At 36.9% G+C, this 19519-nt stretch overlaps 1 protein-coding gene across 3 annotated transcripts in view; it reads right to left on the reverse strand.

Annotated features, from left to right (window-relative positions):
- The window catches only part of PARD3B (par-3 family cell polarity regulator beta), a 504041-nt gene that overhangs the window by 247885 nt on the left and 236637 nt on the right, over nt 1–19519 (reverse strand). For all 3 annotated transcript variants that reach the window (XM_053471715.1, XM_053471717.1, XM_053471716.1), the window contains exon 17: nt 319–522. In XM_053471715.1, the coding sequence (XP_053327690.1) occupies nt 319–522 (204 nt within the window). The remainder of the gene's footprint in view (nt 1–318; nt 523–19519) is intronic.

Raw genomic sequence — 19519 nt, forward strand, 5'->3', positions numbered from 1 at the left:
AAAGCATATATATATATATATATATATATATATATATATATAAAGAATGCAGAAATTATGAAGTGAAAGTTTTTAGTCCCAACTTAAGCACAAGTGACAAACATTATAAATTTATAATTGTACATAAAGGAACATAATACTTATGATCACAAGTCTGTTAATACATAAGCATTAATTGTCTTATATTGTAGACCACTTCTGATTGCATCGCTGTGAAGTATTAATAGGGAGACAAAAGCCAAATCTTCATGTATCTACCGATAAGAAAAAAAAATGGCTATATGGTGTCACATACTGGGAATATTATGTATCACATACCTTCTTCTTCCTCCGGCCCATCATAAGACTTATCAATGGCAGCGCGGAAGCTCTCATTGCAGCCCCTACCGCGGACCATATGTGGTCTGGGTCTATAGAAAGGAAGATCGTTCTTTTTTATTTCTGCCACGGCAGTCTGCAGAGACTCTAACGAACTGGACTTTTTGAGTCCTAGACGTGGACCTAAGTCTTTTCCTGGAGACACTGGAATAACAAGAAAATTGTTTGCATTAGATTTCATTACACAAAAATACTCTCCAACATTTTCATATATTCTAAGATCAATCTAGCTGTAGACAGTACAGGACATCAGACACAAGCTAAAATCGCATTACTCTTGTATATTATCACTTACAGTGGAGGAAGGTCCAAATTCAATCCTAGAACCCATAGTATCTAGATTAACAGGTAGCATTTGCAGTGGTCCTACAACCTGCAGGAGTTCAACAACTCCTAGAGCTATTTTCAACATCTAGAGCTATTTGCAAGCTATAACTGGCAGATTAAACATTTTTGAAAATTTTATATATATATATATATATATATATATATATATATATATATATATTTATTATTATTATTATTATTTTACTTATTTCAATGTTTTTTTATGTATTGGATTTCTTTCTTTAAATTTTGTCTACTTTTATCGCATACTAAGAATACAATATTTTTTCAAACGTATCTTTGTCAGAGAGTGTAGAATTCTACAGTTCGAGAATGTTGTGCCACCGGAGCTTCCATTAGGGACTATGCCATATGAAACACTAGACTTGGGAGAATGAGGGACATGACCACCCACACACTAGTGGCTGGTTTTATTAAAGCTTTCTATACTCTGAGCTTGTCGGAGTCAATAAACATACAAGGATAGGGGGAGAAGAAGATTTCCCTGGGAACTCTTGTTTAACATACAGTGACATCAGATAAAAGGAACTGCCAGAGCAAATCAAATGGTTTTTAGGACTCGGTTCGAACCTGAACAAACTGATCAAAACATTTTTGATTAAAGGGTATTAGGTAGCAGAAACATAAACAACAAGCCTACTTGCTCTAGAAAAAAAAAGAAAAGAAAAAACAATTCTAGCAGTTATAAAAATATGTAATTATATTTGAGTACAAAGAGTGCCATCTAAAAATTAGACCGCTGTGAATTCAGCAAGAGAACTAGAATAAATAAATTATCCGTGGGAGACTAAGGGGGGATCCTTCTCTTTTCTTAGGTCAAATTAAGAATGTTCTCATTAGTGGGAATCAAACATTATCATTCTGCATGTTGATATCAGTGGAAACAAAGTTTAATGTTCAAGTGTTTGATCAATATCATTCATTTGTATTCATTAATGTAGTTTTTTTTTTCTCTACCAGTGCCGTATTCTGATCTTTAATTAGTTAACAGACATGAATAATCATGACACGCTTCGGCTCTTAGACGTTGTTTTGTGAAGGGCACATACCAATTACTTACAGAACGCCAAAATAAAGCAATTACACAAGCTTAAAGTTAGCGTTACCCAAAAACATCTAAACCAGAAAAGAGAGCTATAGAGAGTGTTAGAGGGAATGGAGGGGGGCCTGGAGATTTTGTTGCTAGGTCACCCAATGTGCTTTTCTTTTGTTCGCTAATTGCTATAGCAAGGCCTACTATTATTCTCAAATTAGCCAGCGCTGCAGTGGATTTAGAGACATGATTTGTGCAGCCGGGGAAGGCTTTTCTTAACCAGCCTCTTCTTAAAATAACAAGTACATTGGGAACCTCAGCAGACCGGAGATAGCACATGGCTGCCGTCAAAGCACTAATCCCTGTATAGATGTCTGAAAGATTTGTAAACGGAGGTTTGGCTAGTGTTTTTCCATTTCTCCTTATCTGTACTGATGAGTTTCTGATTAATTGGAAAAATGTATGATGTTTGAAAGCAAGGATGTTTTAAGGATTTTGGGACCAGCTATAGTCAGGAGAAAATACTTGGCCCCACCATCCTATTTGCTTCCGATGTATGGTTACAGGTTGTATGCACCTCTTATTTACAACAGTGTTAATAAGACATTTCTGACGCTCATTTTACATTAAATCTTTTTACAACTTGATAATCCCACCATTTAGAAATCATCCAGAGCCCAAAATGTGTAAAACAATTACTGTATTTCTCAAATACATGACCTTTCAAAAAACCAACTATACATAAATCTCCAGCAAGGGATTAGAAAGGCATGGTCTGAATCACCTCTCCATGCCAGACTTGAGCTAATGTTACATATTTTGTAGAATAATGTAAAACGCGATTCCCCACAGAGTCCCAGGAGTTTTCCTGGCATTATTTTGGGCACAGTATAGTTGGTACTGGTAGGGTGGAGGAGAGTTGTCTCCTTGGCTTTTCACTTTTTATGTTTTTACAACTAATTCTAATTCCTTGTAGTCACTCCCCTTATTTAATGGATCCTTTCTGTGCTTCATTTTTCTATTTGGTAAATGTGTGTTGGATGAGACTAGATAAGGCACACAGAGCATCAACCAAATATGCTTTGGGCTGCTTTATTACTGAGCAACTTGGATGAACTGCCATGACCCCAACACAATGTTACCCCCTCCACTGGTTAAGGAAGCTCTGTGAAGATAATACATAGCATTCTGCATTTCTAGCACCCCTTCGCCATTAAACATTAGCCATTAGACAGAGAAAGTGGTTGTTTCCATCAGTGCACTAGACAAAGCTCCCTGCAAACAACTAATGGGCACAAGGCTTCCTTCCCGAGAGTTCATTACGCCTGCAAATAGACTGCTAACAAGCATGGGGGCATTTATGAAACACAGGTGCACCTGGGATATAAAAAGGATGCTAATGAGCATGCACTCATACAGTAACTTTCTGGAGTATGATAGAAAATAAAGAATATTCTTAGCCTACCAGTAGGACATTCTTTATATTTTTTGCAGTTTACAATGATTAATTAATTGAAAATATGGTATTATCTTATTTATATATATATGTACATATAAACAGACACGCGTGCACACACACACGATATATTATATAATATATTTACACAATATATTGCAGTAAGCAGTATATATTTTCCTTCTTTATACATTTATTGTGGCAAGCAATTCTCAGCACTGGCATTCACAGGGTTTAGACGTAATGGTCACTCTATCCGAGACATATTATTGCAGAAGTCGTAAGGGGATAATTGCATTTGCCTAAGACAAAAGGCCATTTGTAAGAATCTGTTATCTTCCTTTTAATTAAATAACCAATAGGTAGTCATTTTCACTAATCCAGCTACAGAGGCTAGTAGGATGAGACTTGATTGTGTCCCGTAAATGCAGGCTTCATTATATGTCTATAAGTCACACTGCGTCTGGATTGCAATAAATACATACTCCACTAACTTTACCGCTCATGAAGTTGGTTCTTTTACCCCTTTCTGGGCCAATGTTTGATGAATAGGCTGAACTCAATGTATGTGTGCGTTTTTCAACCTTGCTTAGTATGTTAATATGTAATGTCTGTGCTATATGTGCCTTGTACATCATACTCATTCTGCCATACCCTTAAAAGTATTGTTCTACGTAGAGTGAACATCTAACATGTTATATGTCGTATTATTCCAAAAGTGTATTCATTTAAAAACTGCAAAAAAAGCCTTTTCTCCAGTTTTGATGGCAACAACCTATGCACGTCTGCTTTGCGTCACATGATAAGCATTCTTGGGAAAAGATAAGAATGAGAGAACATTTTACATGATAAAATAATAATTTCATTGAAAGCATTAAGCATTCAACCAGTACCAGAAATGTTTGTAATGCCACATTTAATTATAAACATTTTACATTTAACAAAGAAGGTAGAACAAATAGCGGAAGGTGTAAGGGTTTTCACCGAAGGTGTTCTGCATGACAGTAGGTTCACGGGGTAGGTGGTGATACGGTATGAGCAGGATGGCTGCCCTGAATTGCCTTAAATGCCACAATGGCCATAAAGGTAGAAACAGCTGTAACTTGGACAAGCCACATGGCAGACATTCATTGATGTAATTCGGCTAGTTAATAAATTGCACATAGAGCCAAATTACATCTTAAAAGCCACCCCTGCAGCACCCACAGTTGTAAATGTATGATAATGTAACCCTGTGGATACTTCAGCCAAGTATCACTACAACAATGCCGTAACCTTTATTCAATTTAAATATTCGAACGTATGTTTGTGTTGGCGGAGTTAGTCTGTACAAAGAAAATGCAAGATCCCCTGTCTTGTCTAATAGCACAGTTAAGCAATTAGCGCTGTCAAAGGCATCGTTCCTATCCCACAATGCCTTTTCCTTAAGCGCCTGCGCAAGCACAATGAACCTGCACATCAATCAGTAACTGTAAACCAATCAGGGCCAACAATGTAGATGAACTCAAATAAGAGTACTTGTATGATGAACAATTAAATAAGAGAAAGACATGTTTTTGCCATCTCAGAAGGATTAGTATGGATGATTGGGTTGTATTCATTAGAGTTTGCCCTCCATAATATGATATCATAAAGTAAAATGACTCAAACTCCCCCTGTAGCGAATACGCCCCAATAAACAGAGGTTGAAATGGTAGGCCGTAATTAGTTTTATTTCCCTTTGATAAAAGCATAAGCCTTTGTTTGTATATCATTACCCTCAGCTGCAGCTAAAACACTTTATTTACTGTAACGTTTGTGGTTTTTTTCTTTTACCTAGGAAACATTCAAGACATAATTCATGATGGAAACCCGTCTGAGCATGCCAGTTACCCCACTTAATTGTTTCTTTATTCTGAGTGTTAAACACAATGTAGAGTGTTGTGCTCTACTGCTCACTTGAAGAGATGTATTGGTGAAGAACAGATTAAGAAAATATGTCTCCCGCGAGAGTTCTGCCAGTTTTCTAATTGAACAGTCTCAAACGGATGAGCAGTAAACATTCCGCTAACGGGTGATTACTTTTGTCTGATTTTTTCCTCTCTCCGCTAAGATCCTCTATAGATTTTGTTTGCTTAATTAGATATGGAAATGGGATACTGTGAGAGATAAGGGATATAAATTGGTCTCTGGTTTCCGGAGCCCTGTTAAATAAATACCGTGGTATGTATTAACCAATATGCTGCTCATACGAGAGGTGACATGCCAAAGGCCAAGCGAGTGTTATTCTATGTAATTATTATAAATGTGAACTCATCACTCATTATGCCTGGGAGGAGTGCTTCTGTGTATAAATGCGCCAACTCGGAAAACAATAACACTGACCTCAAGACAGTTATTCTTTCTCTACGAGATCCATGCTGCAAAGCCTTTTAGAAACCGGTGCGCAAAACAAATCATTTAAACAGCATCCAAATACATTTTTGGCCCATTATGTTTAACATCTTCATTAGTGGCATAACATGTTACTTAGAATCAGATATATCTTCTTCTAATAACCCCAACATGTGCAAGAGGTCTGACATTCTTAAGGGGTAAACAAAATGATTAACAATTTCGATGTACTACGGACACAGATATCAGTGGAATGAATATCATGGGCCATAATAGATTCCGGTTCCTTCTCCTTCAGAGACACAACCTCTATAGAAGAAATCCCCATAAATGTTGTCAATGGTATCCGAGTATTAATAAGACAATTATAGATACACTAAGTAGAGCTTGAGACTATAACTGGTGGAAACGGTAAAAAAAACAACATGGGGAGGATTATTAAGAGTTTAAAACTGACTTTTGTAAATCAAATCAATCACAGGAAACCTAAGGGGTGCTATAGGCATGGTGTTCCTCTAAATGTTACCGATATCCATAGCGAACTACTATTCAACACTTAAAGCACCAACAATTGTTATTGGATTAAGAGCTATTTAATCTCCTATGAGTCAGATTACTGTAATCACTACTTAATTAGTGATCAATCACACCAAAAAAAATAGATGGTCATCAATGCTGTATATTTGTTTTAAACATTTCCAAACACTTGTTATTTTAATTTATATACCATGTTGTAATAATTTATATACCAAGTGAGGGCAAAATGACGACGCTCTAGGTGAGAGAGCGTGATTAAATGAGAAGAGAGCGAGTGTGAATGTGGGCCCACGAATTTCGCATGAAAATTCTGAGGCTTCGTTTTGCTCCGTTTTTGTGTGATCCCTGGGGGGTCTGGCATCTTTTTTTGGGAATCCGGTAAATTTGAAATTCCCACGAATCCACATGCACAAGTCTAATACACATACCTTTGTTTTAAATAAGTATACAGTATATTGCTTATTGTAATATATAACACCCTGAAAACTGACAAATTATATCCATTTCTGGAAGCTCAGAATGTCAATGCTTTTACAACAATCTCGTGGACACGGGCAAATGGGCCAGTTGTTAAAGTCACGTACTGAAGCCAACACATTCATATTCTACTGTGATTTCAATGATATCTGAACATCCCAAAAGCTTTTCTGACCGATATATCACAGTTAAAATCCCTGCTTGGAAACCACCTGAATGTAATGTTTATCGTAAGGACTATTATTAGGACTATGTGGTCACCACCACTAGTGAGTCAAATACTCAAACCATTGAAATGGACTATTAAAGGGTTAAGGTTTGAAAAGTTCTCAGGTATGGTACTAGTGGTTCATGCTGATCACAAAACCTCTTCATCAGACTTTAAAGGTTACAACTATTCAGCGACCTAAAATGAAAATTACGCAATTAAAATGTCACCTTAATCAAGTATCAATAGCTGAGGCCCCTATTCTTTCTGACAGAATTTTATGGTTTCATGTGAAAGCACAGTAACACTGCCTGCAGAAAAACCGATGACCTTTGATTTCTGATCCATAACAAAAGAAACACCTTTTATTAATCACCATTAATTACTTATCCAACGAGCCCCTAAACAACCTTACGCTCATGAAGGTTGGGAAACTGCGGATGGAAAAAAAATCTTTAGCACCCATTTCTAACCTAGAGTTTTCTATATCTTCGAACCAAAGACTTGGGAACCACTTTACAGAATAACTTGAGCGTGAAATGAAAATCTCAACGACAGGGTCAAGGAAGTAGAAAGATATATCTCACTTCCAGAGATTTAGCCTCTGGCTATTTTTTCTTTAAATACACTTGTACCTTTGCTACTTTGAGAAATCTCTTTGCCCCCTTCACAAATTAACATACAATCAGAAAACTCAATCTCGGAATCCCACGAGACAGAAAAGGAAGGAATCCATCTCATCTCGCTTAGTTTGGTCTCTCCAAATCACAGATTCTAACAGTCTCCGAACCTACTGGGCTTTGTTCGCCTGCCTCTATTTCACTGCGCCTGACAGTCAATCCAATTTAGAAGGGACCAGTGGTGGAATGTGGACAGGGTTCTTCTAATAACTAAAACGCTCACAAAATTCCAGGCTGTGCTCATAAGCAAGGTTAAAATTTATAGCCTTTAAAATACTGTGTCTGGAGGAGGTCAGGTTAAACGGTTGCAAGTAATAAAAGAAATCAATAAGGCACAGCAATCTTCAGCAGCCAGAAAACTGAATAAACACTTCATCTAAATCCACTTGTCCCTGAATTAAGCAAGCATAAAATCCCATGTTTGCTTTGTTAGCCCCAGTGCAGTCAATAACTCACAAAAGGCTGAACCCAAGAATCCAACATAAGAAGCATGAAGAAGAAAAAACTTGTTGACCAGGAGCCAATTAACAAGGATGTCAAGTCCCCGAATAATTATGTAAGCTTTAACCTTATCAGGGAACCACTTGTAGATGTGCAGCATGGTACAAACGTCGTAAACACTTGAAACGGAAAAAAGAAAGCCCTTAGAATTCTTGATTACAAAGGCTCTTGAACATAAGCAAATTTTGTCCTCAGATATTGAATTTAGAAACAATACCATATTTATGAGCTTTTAGCAATAAAGCAAGACTTGGCTGTACTTCACATACAAACATATTGTGGTGGACAACCCATACACTCAATACATTGACTGAGACTCATGGGATTTGCTCTTTACCAACAGATGCCGTACTGTTGAGTATTTCAGATTATTTACTCTTGGATTTAAAAATAGCGTGTTCTTGCAATGCCATTTCAGGCAAGCCATTGCATTTGATTTACTATGGTCTTCCTGATGTTATATGTGCTTCCCTGATGAACATGTTTATTTTTGACCCTGGAGACTGTGATGTTCTACACCCTGGTGTTAAATGTTTTACAAAGTCCCTCACATTAAGGTGTCCTTGATTTCGCCTGAGATTCTATTAAACAAGCAGAAGAAGTCTTGCAGGCTCTGTCACTTCTCAAGCCTTTTCCCACTTCTCCGTGATGTACATCTCTCAACGGTCTCTAAATGTGTCCTCTCATTTCAACACATTCCCACTCAGCTGTTGCTGTCAGGTTGTCTCACGGTAATTGACCTCAAACCTTCTCTCAGAGCTATAACATTTCATCTGAAAAATCCCAATTTCCTTTCGCTGAAGAACTGTAATCATCACACCACCAGCAACAATCTCCTATCACCAAGCATTTGGCTTTTGCCGCTCAGCATCAAAAAGGTTTGCTTCCTTTTGATGTTTTCACAACATGTGGGTAATTGTGATAATTATTCCAGCGATGGTTTGGCATTCAACTTTTTAAGTCTAATGGCTAGTAATGTAAGCTAATATCGGGGAGTTAAGGGCATTTGTACATCTCTGTTTTTCAAGATAATAGAATTAACAAGTTTCCCACAGCCTTGTCGGTGAAACACAACTTGTTTTTCCCAAGATCTCCGAAGTAGACACCTGATTACCGTATTGCCATATTCTTTATGACTCTTGTAGGGACCCTTCTCCTGAACCCTGGTTTCATTTCTTCCTTCTACCCAATCTTTAATTTCCAATCTCAACGTTACTGCCTTTTTTTTTTCTCTGAGGTATGGTGAGGTTTATTATTATTATTCTTTTATTTAGTCAAAGCTACTTAACATACATACATTCAAAGAGTATGACAAAACTAGAATTAACGGCGTATACTAACACAAAGAGGAAAAGAGGGCCTGTTCGCGAGTTTACAATCTAAACCCAATGCTATGCTCTTTAAGTTGGTCTTCAAGTACAACTGTTTATTGTATAATTTTGTTTCATTTAGGGGGGAAAAAAGTTTTTAACTAAAAAGAAAATAAAAACAGGACCATCATTTTCTACTGGTCAGGAGAACTGCAAATGACATTTTAGATACAGGCCGTGTACTCTCTGGGAAAAGTTCTGCAGCTTATAATTACAGACCTCCATTTACTTACTATTCCTTCACCTGGGCCCCTATATTTGACTAATGTTCTTAGCTAATGCTATTGCATTATTGAATCGGAATGGATTGTCAAGCCCTCAGCTGCCTAAACAATGTGAAAAGGGTACGGAATTATAAAACAAGCCATTTAAGGAATATGGCATTTTAAATACGTCATAATTTAAATTTCCAAAATGGATTTTATGATTACAAAAAAGCACTTAAGATTTACTAAATACACCTTAAACAGCAGGCTTTTTGAGGATCTGAAAGCTGCCAAGCCAGTGTTAGCCAAATTTGGTGCAAAAGCTTTAATATGAACCGCATAAGAATATACAGCCTTTTCTTGTCTGCGTACAATATTTTTAGAAATGAGAGTCAGATTGTCCCAATCTGCTAAAAAATGTGTTTGTACAACAGGCAGAAAAAAAAGAATATATATATATAAAATAGCAGAAAATACTAGAAATGTTTTTCAACTAACCCTGAATCTAGGTCCAGACCATTATCGTTAGTGAGTATATCTAATGTTAAATAATATTATCAGGTACTATATGATTGATTATTCTTGAACAAATGTTATCTGGTCGTCAGTGAACTGCTGGAGTACTTGCTGTTCAGACTAAGCCTCTGTTCCTTTATTCTGTGATCTATACTCATTGATATGTTGTACATAGAAGATATCATATCTCTTTAGGGAGATTAACACCATGAAATTGGTCAGCCTGCATTGTAATTACACAGAACTATTTTCCTATCACCCCATGGAGATCTCATTATACACATCTCTTATTAAGGTGATCAAAAGCAGGTAGATGACCAAAGCCAGATGGAATTCAGTTTCGTTACTGACTTGAGAAATCCCCTTACATAAAACGGCATCACCAGGGATTAAGAGTAGACGACTGACATTTTCAAATCGAGTGAAGATAAGCATTTTTATATATGTTTTAATCTTTTAACCAAGCTCCCCTAGTGTAATCAAATACTTTGGAATTCTTTCACAAGTCCCTGAGATTAAGACCCAATGAGTGACTTTTTTCCACTAGGTATATAAACAGGATTTAAAGGGGAATTTGCTTTGAACATAATATCCATCTATTCCATTATATATATATATATATATATATATATATATATATATATACATACACAAAAAAGCCTGTTGTGTGTGTGTGAATATATATATATATATATAAAAAAATATATATTTTTTATTTTTTTTGCAAAGCCATACATTTTTTTTTGTTCTGTTTGCATTAACTCCACTGGACAGATGGGCTACTGTGTTTGATTGCCAGGCATGTGCAAATACACCCATCAAAAATGTAGGACATAGGTAAATGTATATCAAGGAGTAACATTCAGTTGAATCTACATGTGTGGAATATGTGTTAGACAATGACCTTTTGTGTGCACAGAGGTGAGAACCTGTAACTCTAGTTGGTATGCTTTGTGTAAATTCTAATCTTTTTTGGGGCTGGGGGCAGTTGATTGGATTGTAAGCGACAGTATAGCAGATATCTGATACGCCAACGTAGTGCAGGGAGGTGACCTGTTCAAGGAGGGTATACTATGTAATTATACACATCAACCGTAATTCTCAAATCTCAGAGAACTCTTATATTTAGAGATAAAAATGTATTTCACCAACCATCAGTAACATTTTTGACATTTCCTAGTAGGAAATTAACTCAATTCATCTATACCCCAAGTGAAAGCATGGTATTAACTCATCAATTTCTTGTCTTTGGGAGGCACGGACAAAAAGCTATATTTTCAAAAGCTAGGCGTTATGGTAAATTGAATTCCAATAACTGGAAAGACAGAGACCTTTTAGACTTGACAGAGTGAACAAAATTTTAAGTACTTAAGCTTGGACATGATGGGAGAGAATGGTTGAATTCTTTGCAGCTTGAAATTGATAATTGACTGAAAAACAGGTTATCATAAGCAAAGATTACAGAATCCACATACGGGCATGGATTTGAAGGCTTTTAATGTCCATCACCAACTCAAAAGCGTGAACGGAAGAAGTGAGGACGTCACGTCCCAGGTATTTGCGAGGAAACCAATCTGCTGTTTATGGTCACAGCAAACGGGTAACTGTCTAATTTTGTTACAAATGCTGTACTATGTTGATGTATATGTAGAAGTTGCAGTTAAGTCATGTACAGCAGCATATGTTTTGGAGGACCACCTGTTTATCAAGCTACGGGTCCATAAGTACTGGAAGTGTATATGTTCTCCAGCACTGCGTAACTCTGATCGCACTGTTGAGCAACCTGTTAGTGGAGGTTGTATTACTTGTATTATATACTGTGAATTGTTTCATTACTTCTAAGTTATTTTGAAATTAATACAAAAATCGGAGGATGATAGTTGGTTAGATCCGTCATATATGTTTTGTGGCGCTTAAGCTGAAATCTTTCATTAAAATAGTGTCCATTATTTGTTCTCACAGTGGAAAGACAGTATTTAAATATACGCTACAGATTTTTTTCCTCGTTGAATTTTACTTTTCAAACACTAGCTTCTACGAATTACAGGAAGATATTTAAGAATGTATTTTACAAGGAATGTTATTGGCTGCGGATGGGAGGAAACGGTTTTCATGTATGTGATGAGAAACTGCAGGCCTCTGGAACACGCTGAAATTACGAGACAAGACACAGATCAGGTTCGCTCATTTCCGTGCACAATTAATGCTAAAAAGGAACTTCTGGAAAAAAAAAAATCTATAGCGGCTGCTTACTTGAGATTGATTAAACGTCTAAAATTAAATAAATTCCTGTTCAAGAGAAAGAAAAAGGGAAATATTAAACAAGCAATCGCTCAGATGAGGTTGGTTACAAATGTGTCTGGCACTACATAATAAATACATTCAGCGCATTATATACTGCTCTTAGCAGGAGGAGGATTTCCATGACTTGTGAAACTTATCGTCAACGACCATCAGGGAGGCGTTGTGAATTTGTTAAACTTACAGACTGAGGTAGGACAATCCTTGCGTAATTGGAGCAGTAGCAAAAATATATGCACTATGAATATAAGTCTAATGAGCAATTTTAATTCTTTCAACATTTTGCAAATGAAATGAAAAGAGTGGATTAAGGAAATGAAAGGAATGTCTTTCAAATTGCAAAGGAACAGATAACAATAGTTATCTGCGTTTTTTGTAGGATATCATATCTTGATGACAGCGTAATTAGTGTTTTCTCAGTGTATCACAATCCCTAAAGCTAAACTTTTCTGTTCTTCTTCCTGAAAGGTGGTCTTCTCATTCCATTGTGCTATAACTGCTACATGCTTATACTGCAGACCTCTTAATCACTACTAAAGCCAGACTCGGTAACTCGCAAACTCAGCTGACCTAAGAACTGACAAGCATTAATCGTTTAGCCTATTTTGGAAAATCTACGGGGGGAAAAAACGTAGACTTAAGGTCCATCGCAAATTCTTATGAAAAAGCTTAAATGGTCCTTCAATATGTCACCGGTGTTCAAGAAAGGACAGCTAGACAAAGCACAAACTAGAAAAGCACAAAAAGAAGTATCACATTTGAGGAAACCACAGAATTTTGTAATATATGTGGCAGACACATCCCGCAGCTACAAGTAACCACCTAAACATGGAGTCGGGTATAGGCTGAGTGAACTTGTGAACAGGGTGCACAGTAATATTTCCCTGGGCTGACCTGATTTATAGATTTGGAACCAGCACCTGAAGCTTTCCCAAGCGCTATTTTACATACAGTCTCCATAATGTCTAGAGGAAAGGGACATGTATTTTCCATGATGACTGAAGCCTTTTCTTGCACCTTTTATGAGTATTCTATACATTATCTTTCTGTAAGTGGGTTTTGTGAAAGCACAAGGTTTTTACGGGACATGGCTAGAGGTGCAGCTTAGCATTGGTTTTTACAGATAATCTTTTGGTGACTTTCCACTTCGTCAGAACTATTATGTCCTTGAGTAAAGCTTCTTAAAAAATTAAAGTTTTACAAACATTGCTAATGTCACACTATTGCAACACTTAGGGCAGGGTCCAAGAAAAAAAGACAGGGGAATAGGTTGATTTAGATTCCAATGAGGGGTTGCCTCTCCTAAATAGCGAGACATTGAACTTATGCATCATTTTACAGTCACAGGATATGTCTCTGTTCTTTTTACCGAGCTTTTATTATATGCATTGCAAAAAACACATAGGAAAAAGTTGACTATATTTCACCCAGAAAGTAAAATTATAGGGTTAACAGCTACAATCAAATGCAGAGACTCTTTGTGCCAACAATTTCAATAACTTATAACTTATAAAAGGAAATAAAATCAAGAAATCTTACAGCCTTTGCGAATCTGGAGAGATGGACATATTCAACTGTGGTGTTGCCAAGTTAAATGCAGTGCCTACTAAATTAAATGAAAGCATGTTGGGCCATCCAAGAAGCATTAAATCCAGTGAGGGACAAAGGGTAGAAGCTAGATGGAAGGGCTAAGCATATTTTACCGGTCTGTATTCTTTCCCTCTTTGGAGAGAGCCTTTTATAACTGCAAATTAATATAGTATTTAACAGCATATGATAGATTACCATCAGTGACATCAATGGAATATACAGTATTAAAACGAGAACTTTCAGAGGGTGTTCAATAAAATTATAACTTCGGCACATTAACAAGGGGTCAGATGTAGTTCACAGGATTGCATGTTCCCAACCACCACCTTCATATTTGATTAAATGGTTAGGAATATTAAAATATGGATTTCTAGCTGTGTATTTTTGTTTTTTGGGGGGAACGATTCAGTATTTATTTATTTTTCGCAGGAAATGGAAATTTGAAGTAGAACGCACTAGCAATGCACTGTGATTTCAGTATCACACTTTCGGAACATGCTGGGATCATCTATCCATGAAATAAATTCTTGGATGATCTGATATGATAGAAAGGTCATGTCCTCTGGCTGGATCCTGCCTAGTTTCATCGATGCAAGTGAGTTTGGCATTCTAATTCTCTCTGGACAGGTATTTGGGGGAAATTAAAGGAGGAAAAAAAAAGTTAACACCATTTTGCTAATGAATTTGTCTGAGCTCATAAAGAAGAAACTAGTCAGCTTTTCTTGGGCGCTGGATCATTTTAAGAGAGCCAAGTCAGCAGTCTCAGCAGACAGTCAATATATATTAAAAGGAGTTCCAAGTGGTAAATCAAAATCAAACGTGAAAAGGAGATATGGTATGGTAAGAAGATGGCTAATAAATAGCAACACTTTCAGCATAAGCAGTTGTATTTCCTGACATTATTTCTACAAGTTTCTTGAAAAAAGGGGATATTTAAATTAAAAATGAAGAAGTTGAAAATCAATTAAAAACGGTCATAAAGTAACACCTTTATATAAATATTTCGTGTACTCCAGAATCTTGAGTGAAGGAATGTGATGAAATTTACAAGTAATTACCCTGAACTGAGTAATATTACCTTTGGGTTGTTGCTTTCAGTAAAACTACAAAAAAAAACCCACATTGTTAGCTTTTCCTAAAATATTTAAATATACATATACAAAAAAATCAGAAAACAATTATCTCTAACAACCACCCACTTCCCAGGTTGGGGGGGTAATAGAGACCCCCTATGAGCAAATAGTACACTGGAAAAATCAACTGAAATTTAGATGGCCACCAATTACTTCTTCTGTGGACTACAGAATACTTAAGCCACAAAGCCAGGGTTAGTTTTTTTGTGTCTTCATTTATTTTTTTTACGCACGGTTTCTCACCAATTAGCTCTAAATATCTTGTTTTCCCCATACCATTTAACTTATTTTATGTGTGCAAGGAGAATATGAAAATGTGCGTCAAACACAGATGAGGGAGGATATTCATCTTGCTTAAGCAAACAAAAACCTGATACTTGAACAGGGAAAATGCACTACATAGCCCGTTCAGAAAATACTCTGCACTGAAATGTTAATTTCTTCTAGATTTTAAAGTTAGATTCAGTTAGTGTTTTAAATTGAACTTTTCTTTTTTATATATTAATTTACCGATTATAAGGGATGTATAAATCAATCACTGGTTGTCTTTTTGTCATATTATGTTGCAAAATATAAAGAAAAGACAGCAGAGACTACTTGTGATTTAATAGGTTGTGACTTGTACAATGTATGATGTCAGTACACCAGGCACCACTCTTTATAGCTCTTGCCCTTCAATAAGAAAACAAATGTCTAGACATGTCAGACTCCAATGGCATGGTCTCCAAGAACAGGTGGTTTAGATGTCACTTATGGTGATTATTTTCATGCGACACAAACCTTTTTATAAAAGGCCAACCTGCTGTGGTATTATCGTAATAGAATTATAGTGAGAATGGTTTACTCCATTTTGTAATCATGCTAGAAAACCTCAAATCAACCCAAAATATTATTATTATTTTTATACGCAGCAGAGGGTGAGGAACACTGGTACCACTTCATACTACATTAGTGAGGCCACAGATATTGGGATCTGCTATGGAAAGTGTCTTCAAGAACGCAACAGTCAAAGAAGGCTGGATAGAATTTTTGAAGTTTAAAGACAAACTTAGAAGGAATGTCTTTATCATGTGATTATTTAACAGTGGCTGGAAGTATATGTACAACAGGTGAGTCGATTGCAACACAGATCATCCTGTAATCATTACGAGATTCAAAAATTATACACAGTTTGGGACATGAGTGATGCTGAAAACTTTATACTAGATAATGTATCAAAAATGATATGCTGATTATATTTATGATAATATATCTGTCATGGAAATCAACATACAGGAAATGAAGGGCCTTTATTAGAATGTGAGTAGTCTATGACCAATCCAAGACTCAAGGGTTGTGTATCTCTCTGTTTTTCTTCCAACTTAGCATGTAGCTGGATGTGGGCTCTTTGATTGATTCTGTTTTATGTCGGGTTGACTCAGCCCTTCTTATATAGAATCATAGAACTTAGGGCCAAATAAGAGCCATTTTAACCAGTTTGCCCATATTGTCTACCTTTTGTTAGCGCAAACCTCATTTGGTTACTGTCTCTGACTTATGTTCACTGTAGTTGTTGTCTTCACATTCATGCTTCAATAGCCTCACCTTCTGACAATGCTGCTGGCTCTTTTACCTACCCACTACCATTCACTGAAGAATTAGTTACTTTCTGACAGGGGGACAGCAGTGGTATAAAGGGTACCGCATAGTCTGGAAGAACTGTCCCATTTGTGAACAAAAGGACCAGGGTCATAGACATGGATGTGCTTGTGTTAGTTATTGTATACCGATGGACTGACCAATAGGAAAGCTCTACAATGTTTACAAGACATATAGAATATGAAACAAAGCTATAGGCAACAACATAACAGCAGCAAATCCATGCTAAATATTAGTAGCAATATTTACGAACTGACTACATAGTCGGAACATTTGCTATAGAGACAATATTTTGATTTGCAGAATGTGTCTATGACTCTTACACCGAGCTTCCTAAGGAATGTTTCACAGGACACAAAAGAACCAGTGTGGTTATGATTGGCAGGCTAAACGGACTGAGGGCTACTTTTGTCTGAGTTGCAATTTTCGGAATGCTGTTTGGCAGAAAGAAAAATAATTACTAAGTATGAGGCAAGTATTATACAAAGTACTGCCATACAAAGAAAGTGCCAAGGGAGTTTTGAATCTGTGTCACGGGCAATTTGAGTCAACAACTTCAAAACACAATAAAATGACCAAGGATAGATCCTATGGGTGAAAAAAAATAGTGGAGCCACTCAATCCAAAAAGGGGACAGCAGAAAGATTCAAACTTTGGGTTAAATAAATATATTAAATAAACTTTGCATTGAGCCTGTGTATCCTTAGCCTTTCAATTGGCAAAAGCCTTGACAGAGACAGGAAAAGGAAATTCATCTAAATTATTAGACACTCAAAATACCCAGAAGTTTTGTTTTGCTGCACACTTCTCAGTGCTGCGGTACTTAACTTGTTTAAAATAATAAACCTAGCTTCATTTTTCATATAGGGCTACATATTTGTTTGCTTGTTTTGTACATTCAATGGGACACTCCACTCCTTGTGCACATGCTCAGAAAGCACTTCCATTGATTTCGATGGGAATGCTTTCCAAGCGCTGACTGGCTGCTACCACACGAATGCAGTTCAGGAGCTGTAGCTTCTCCTAAAGGTAAATTATTCATTTGTCTTGGCAGGTTTAATAAATGTACATTTATTGTACAAAGTATTTACAAAGTACTTTAGTATGCATTTTTTTTGCTCAGAAGCAATAGTCAGAATAAAAATGTTGTCCTAGTCTGACCAAACCGTTAAGTGTACTCCTATGTATAAAAAAAAAAGTACCCAGCGCCTCCTGCTTGCTTTTCCTGCCTCGTGAAGGAACACATTTTTTGCATTAAGTTGATTAAGCCTCCCTGTACACTGCTGCTTCCCCAGCCTCATCAGCAGGTAACAGCAAGGAGTTTGTCACCCCCTTGGTGTTGGGTCATTCACCCTGTTGGTGCCCTCTAGAGACAGACTGAACTGCCCCCCCACTGGGGGAGCAGGGTCAGCCGGGGTGAACATTGATCACATTGTCTGCTCCCTCAAGCTAAGCATTGGCTAGTGATGCTGAGCGTTGATGCTTGGGTACTCCTTAAGGCTCACTGTCTCCTTTGCCAGGGAGAAAAGCCATCTGCACCATTCTTTCAGCCTTGGTCTTCCCCTTTCCCACATAATTGATGTCTGCAATGAACTTTTAACACTGCTATTAACAGAATGTGTCTCAAACAGTATTACGGGCCACTAAACCTTTAATGTCCCTGCCACAGCCATATGCCTTATTTATTCCTTATATCCACTTTCAGGGAGAGAAGAGAACAAGAGGTGAGAGAACGAGAGAGATAGAAAGAAATGAAAAAGAGGTAAGAGAGACGTTGTGTGTGTGAAGGAAAATTTGCATGTCAGGGCAAGTATATACTAGGATGTTTGTGTGTGAGTGCAAGCTTGAAAACATTTGTGTATATAGGGGCAGACATGTGCAAGGGAATGATTCATTCTAACACATTTTTAAGCAAAGGCAACTAGTTAGTATCATTTTAAATTAAAAAATGTATAGTGTCCTTCACTTAAAAATGTCTGATCATCCCCGCCAGCAGGGAACAGCTAATGTTCAACCTTTAACATGCGCTACAATTGCCCGTAAACACTTCAGGAGTAACCAGGTACTGCTGGCCACAAATGTAGCTAGACAAATTAGCAATGGACTATATCCCAAATATCTGGTGGGAGATGGAAAACACAGCACATGACAGAAACCATTACAAAATATCCATGGTATGTAAAGTGCTCTCCTATAACATTTGGAAATAATACTGCTGTCTGCTCTTGACAAAGAAAGATTGTGATCTCCATTCAATGGCCATGAGATGTGAATGGAGCGTCTCAGCTGCAACCTTTCACTTAGATTATGTTACCAAAAGTGCAATAAGGTCCATACAAAAGATGGCATTTTAAAGAGATTATATAGTTTGGAAAAAGGTCTACCTAATACATTCAGACATCGTCACATTCTGTTTTGACTAGGAAGGAGAAAACATCGCAAATGTAATTAACAGCAGATCTTGGAAAAAATGGGAAAACTATTAATTTTGTAACAGAACGCACTTATTCATAGTGTGCTGAAAATGAACTATCCATTAGCTTTTCTATACACAAAACCATGTGTAGCCTGCAGGCAATTAACCCTTCTCTCGCCAACAAGAGTCAGCAAGACTATTTCAGATAAATGTGCCCCCATCTTGTCTAATTTCAGCGGTGTTATTGCGGGGTTATATATATATATACATATATATACATATATACTGTAGGACAGCAAGACAGGAAGGAGAGGAAGGAAAGCTGAACCTCAAATAGAAAAAATGGAAAGGGAGTTCC

The sequence above is a fragment of the Spea bombifrons genome, chromosome 7, assembly GCF_027358695.1.
Source record: "Spea bombifrons isolate aSpeBom1 chromosome 7, aSpeBom1.2.pri, whole genome shotgun sequence".
NCBI classification, from domain to species: Eukaryota; Metazoa; Chordata; class Amphibia; order Anura; family Pelobatidae; genus Spea; species Spea bombifrons.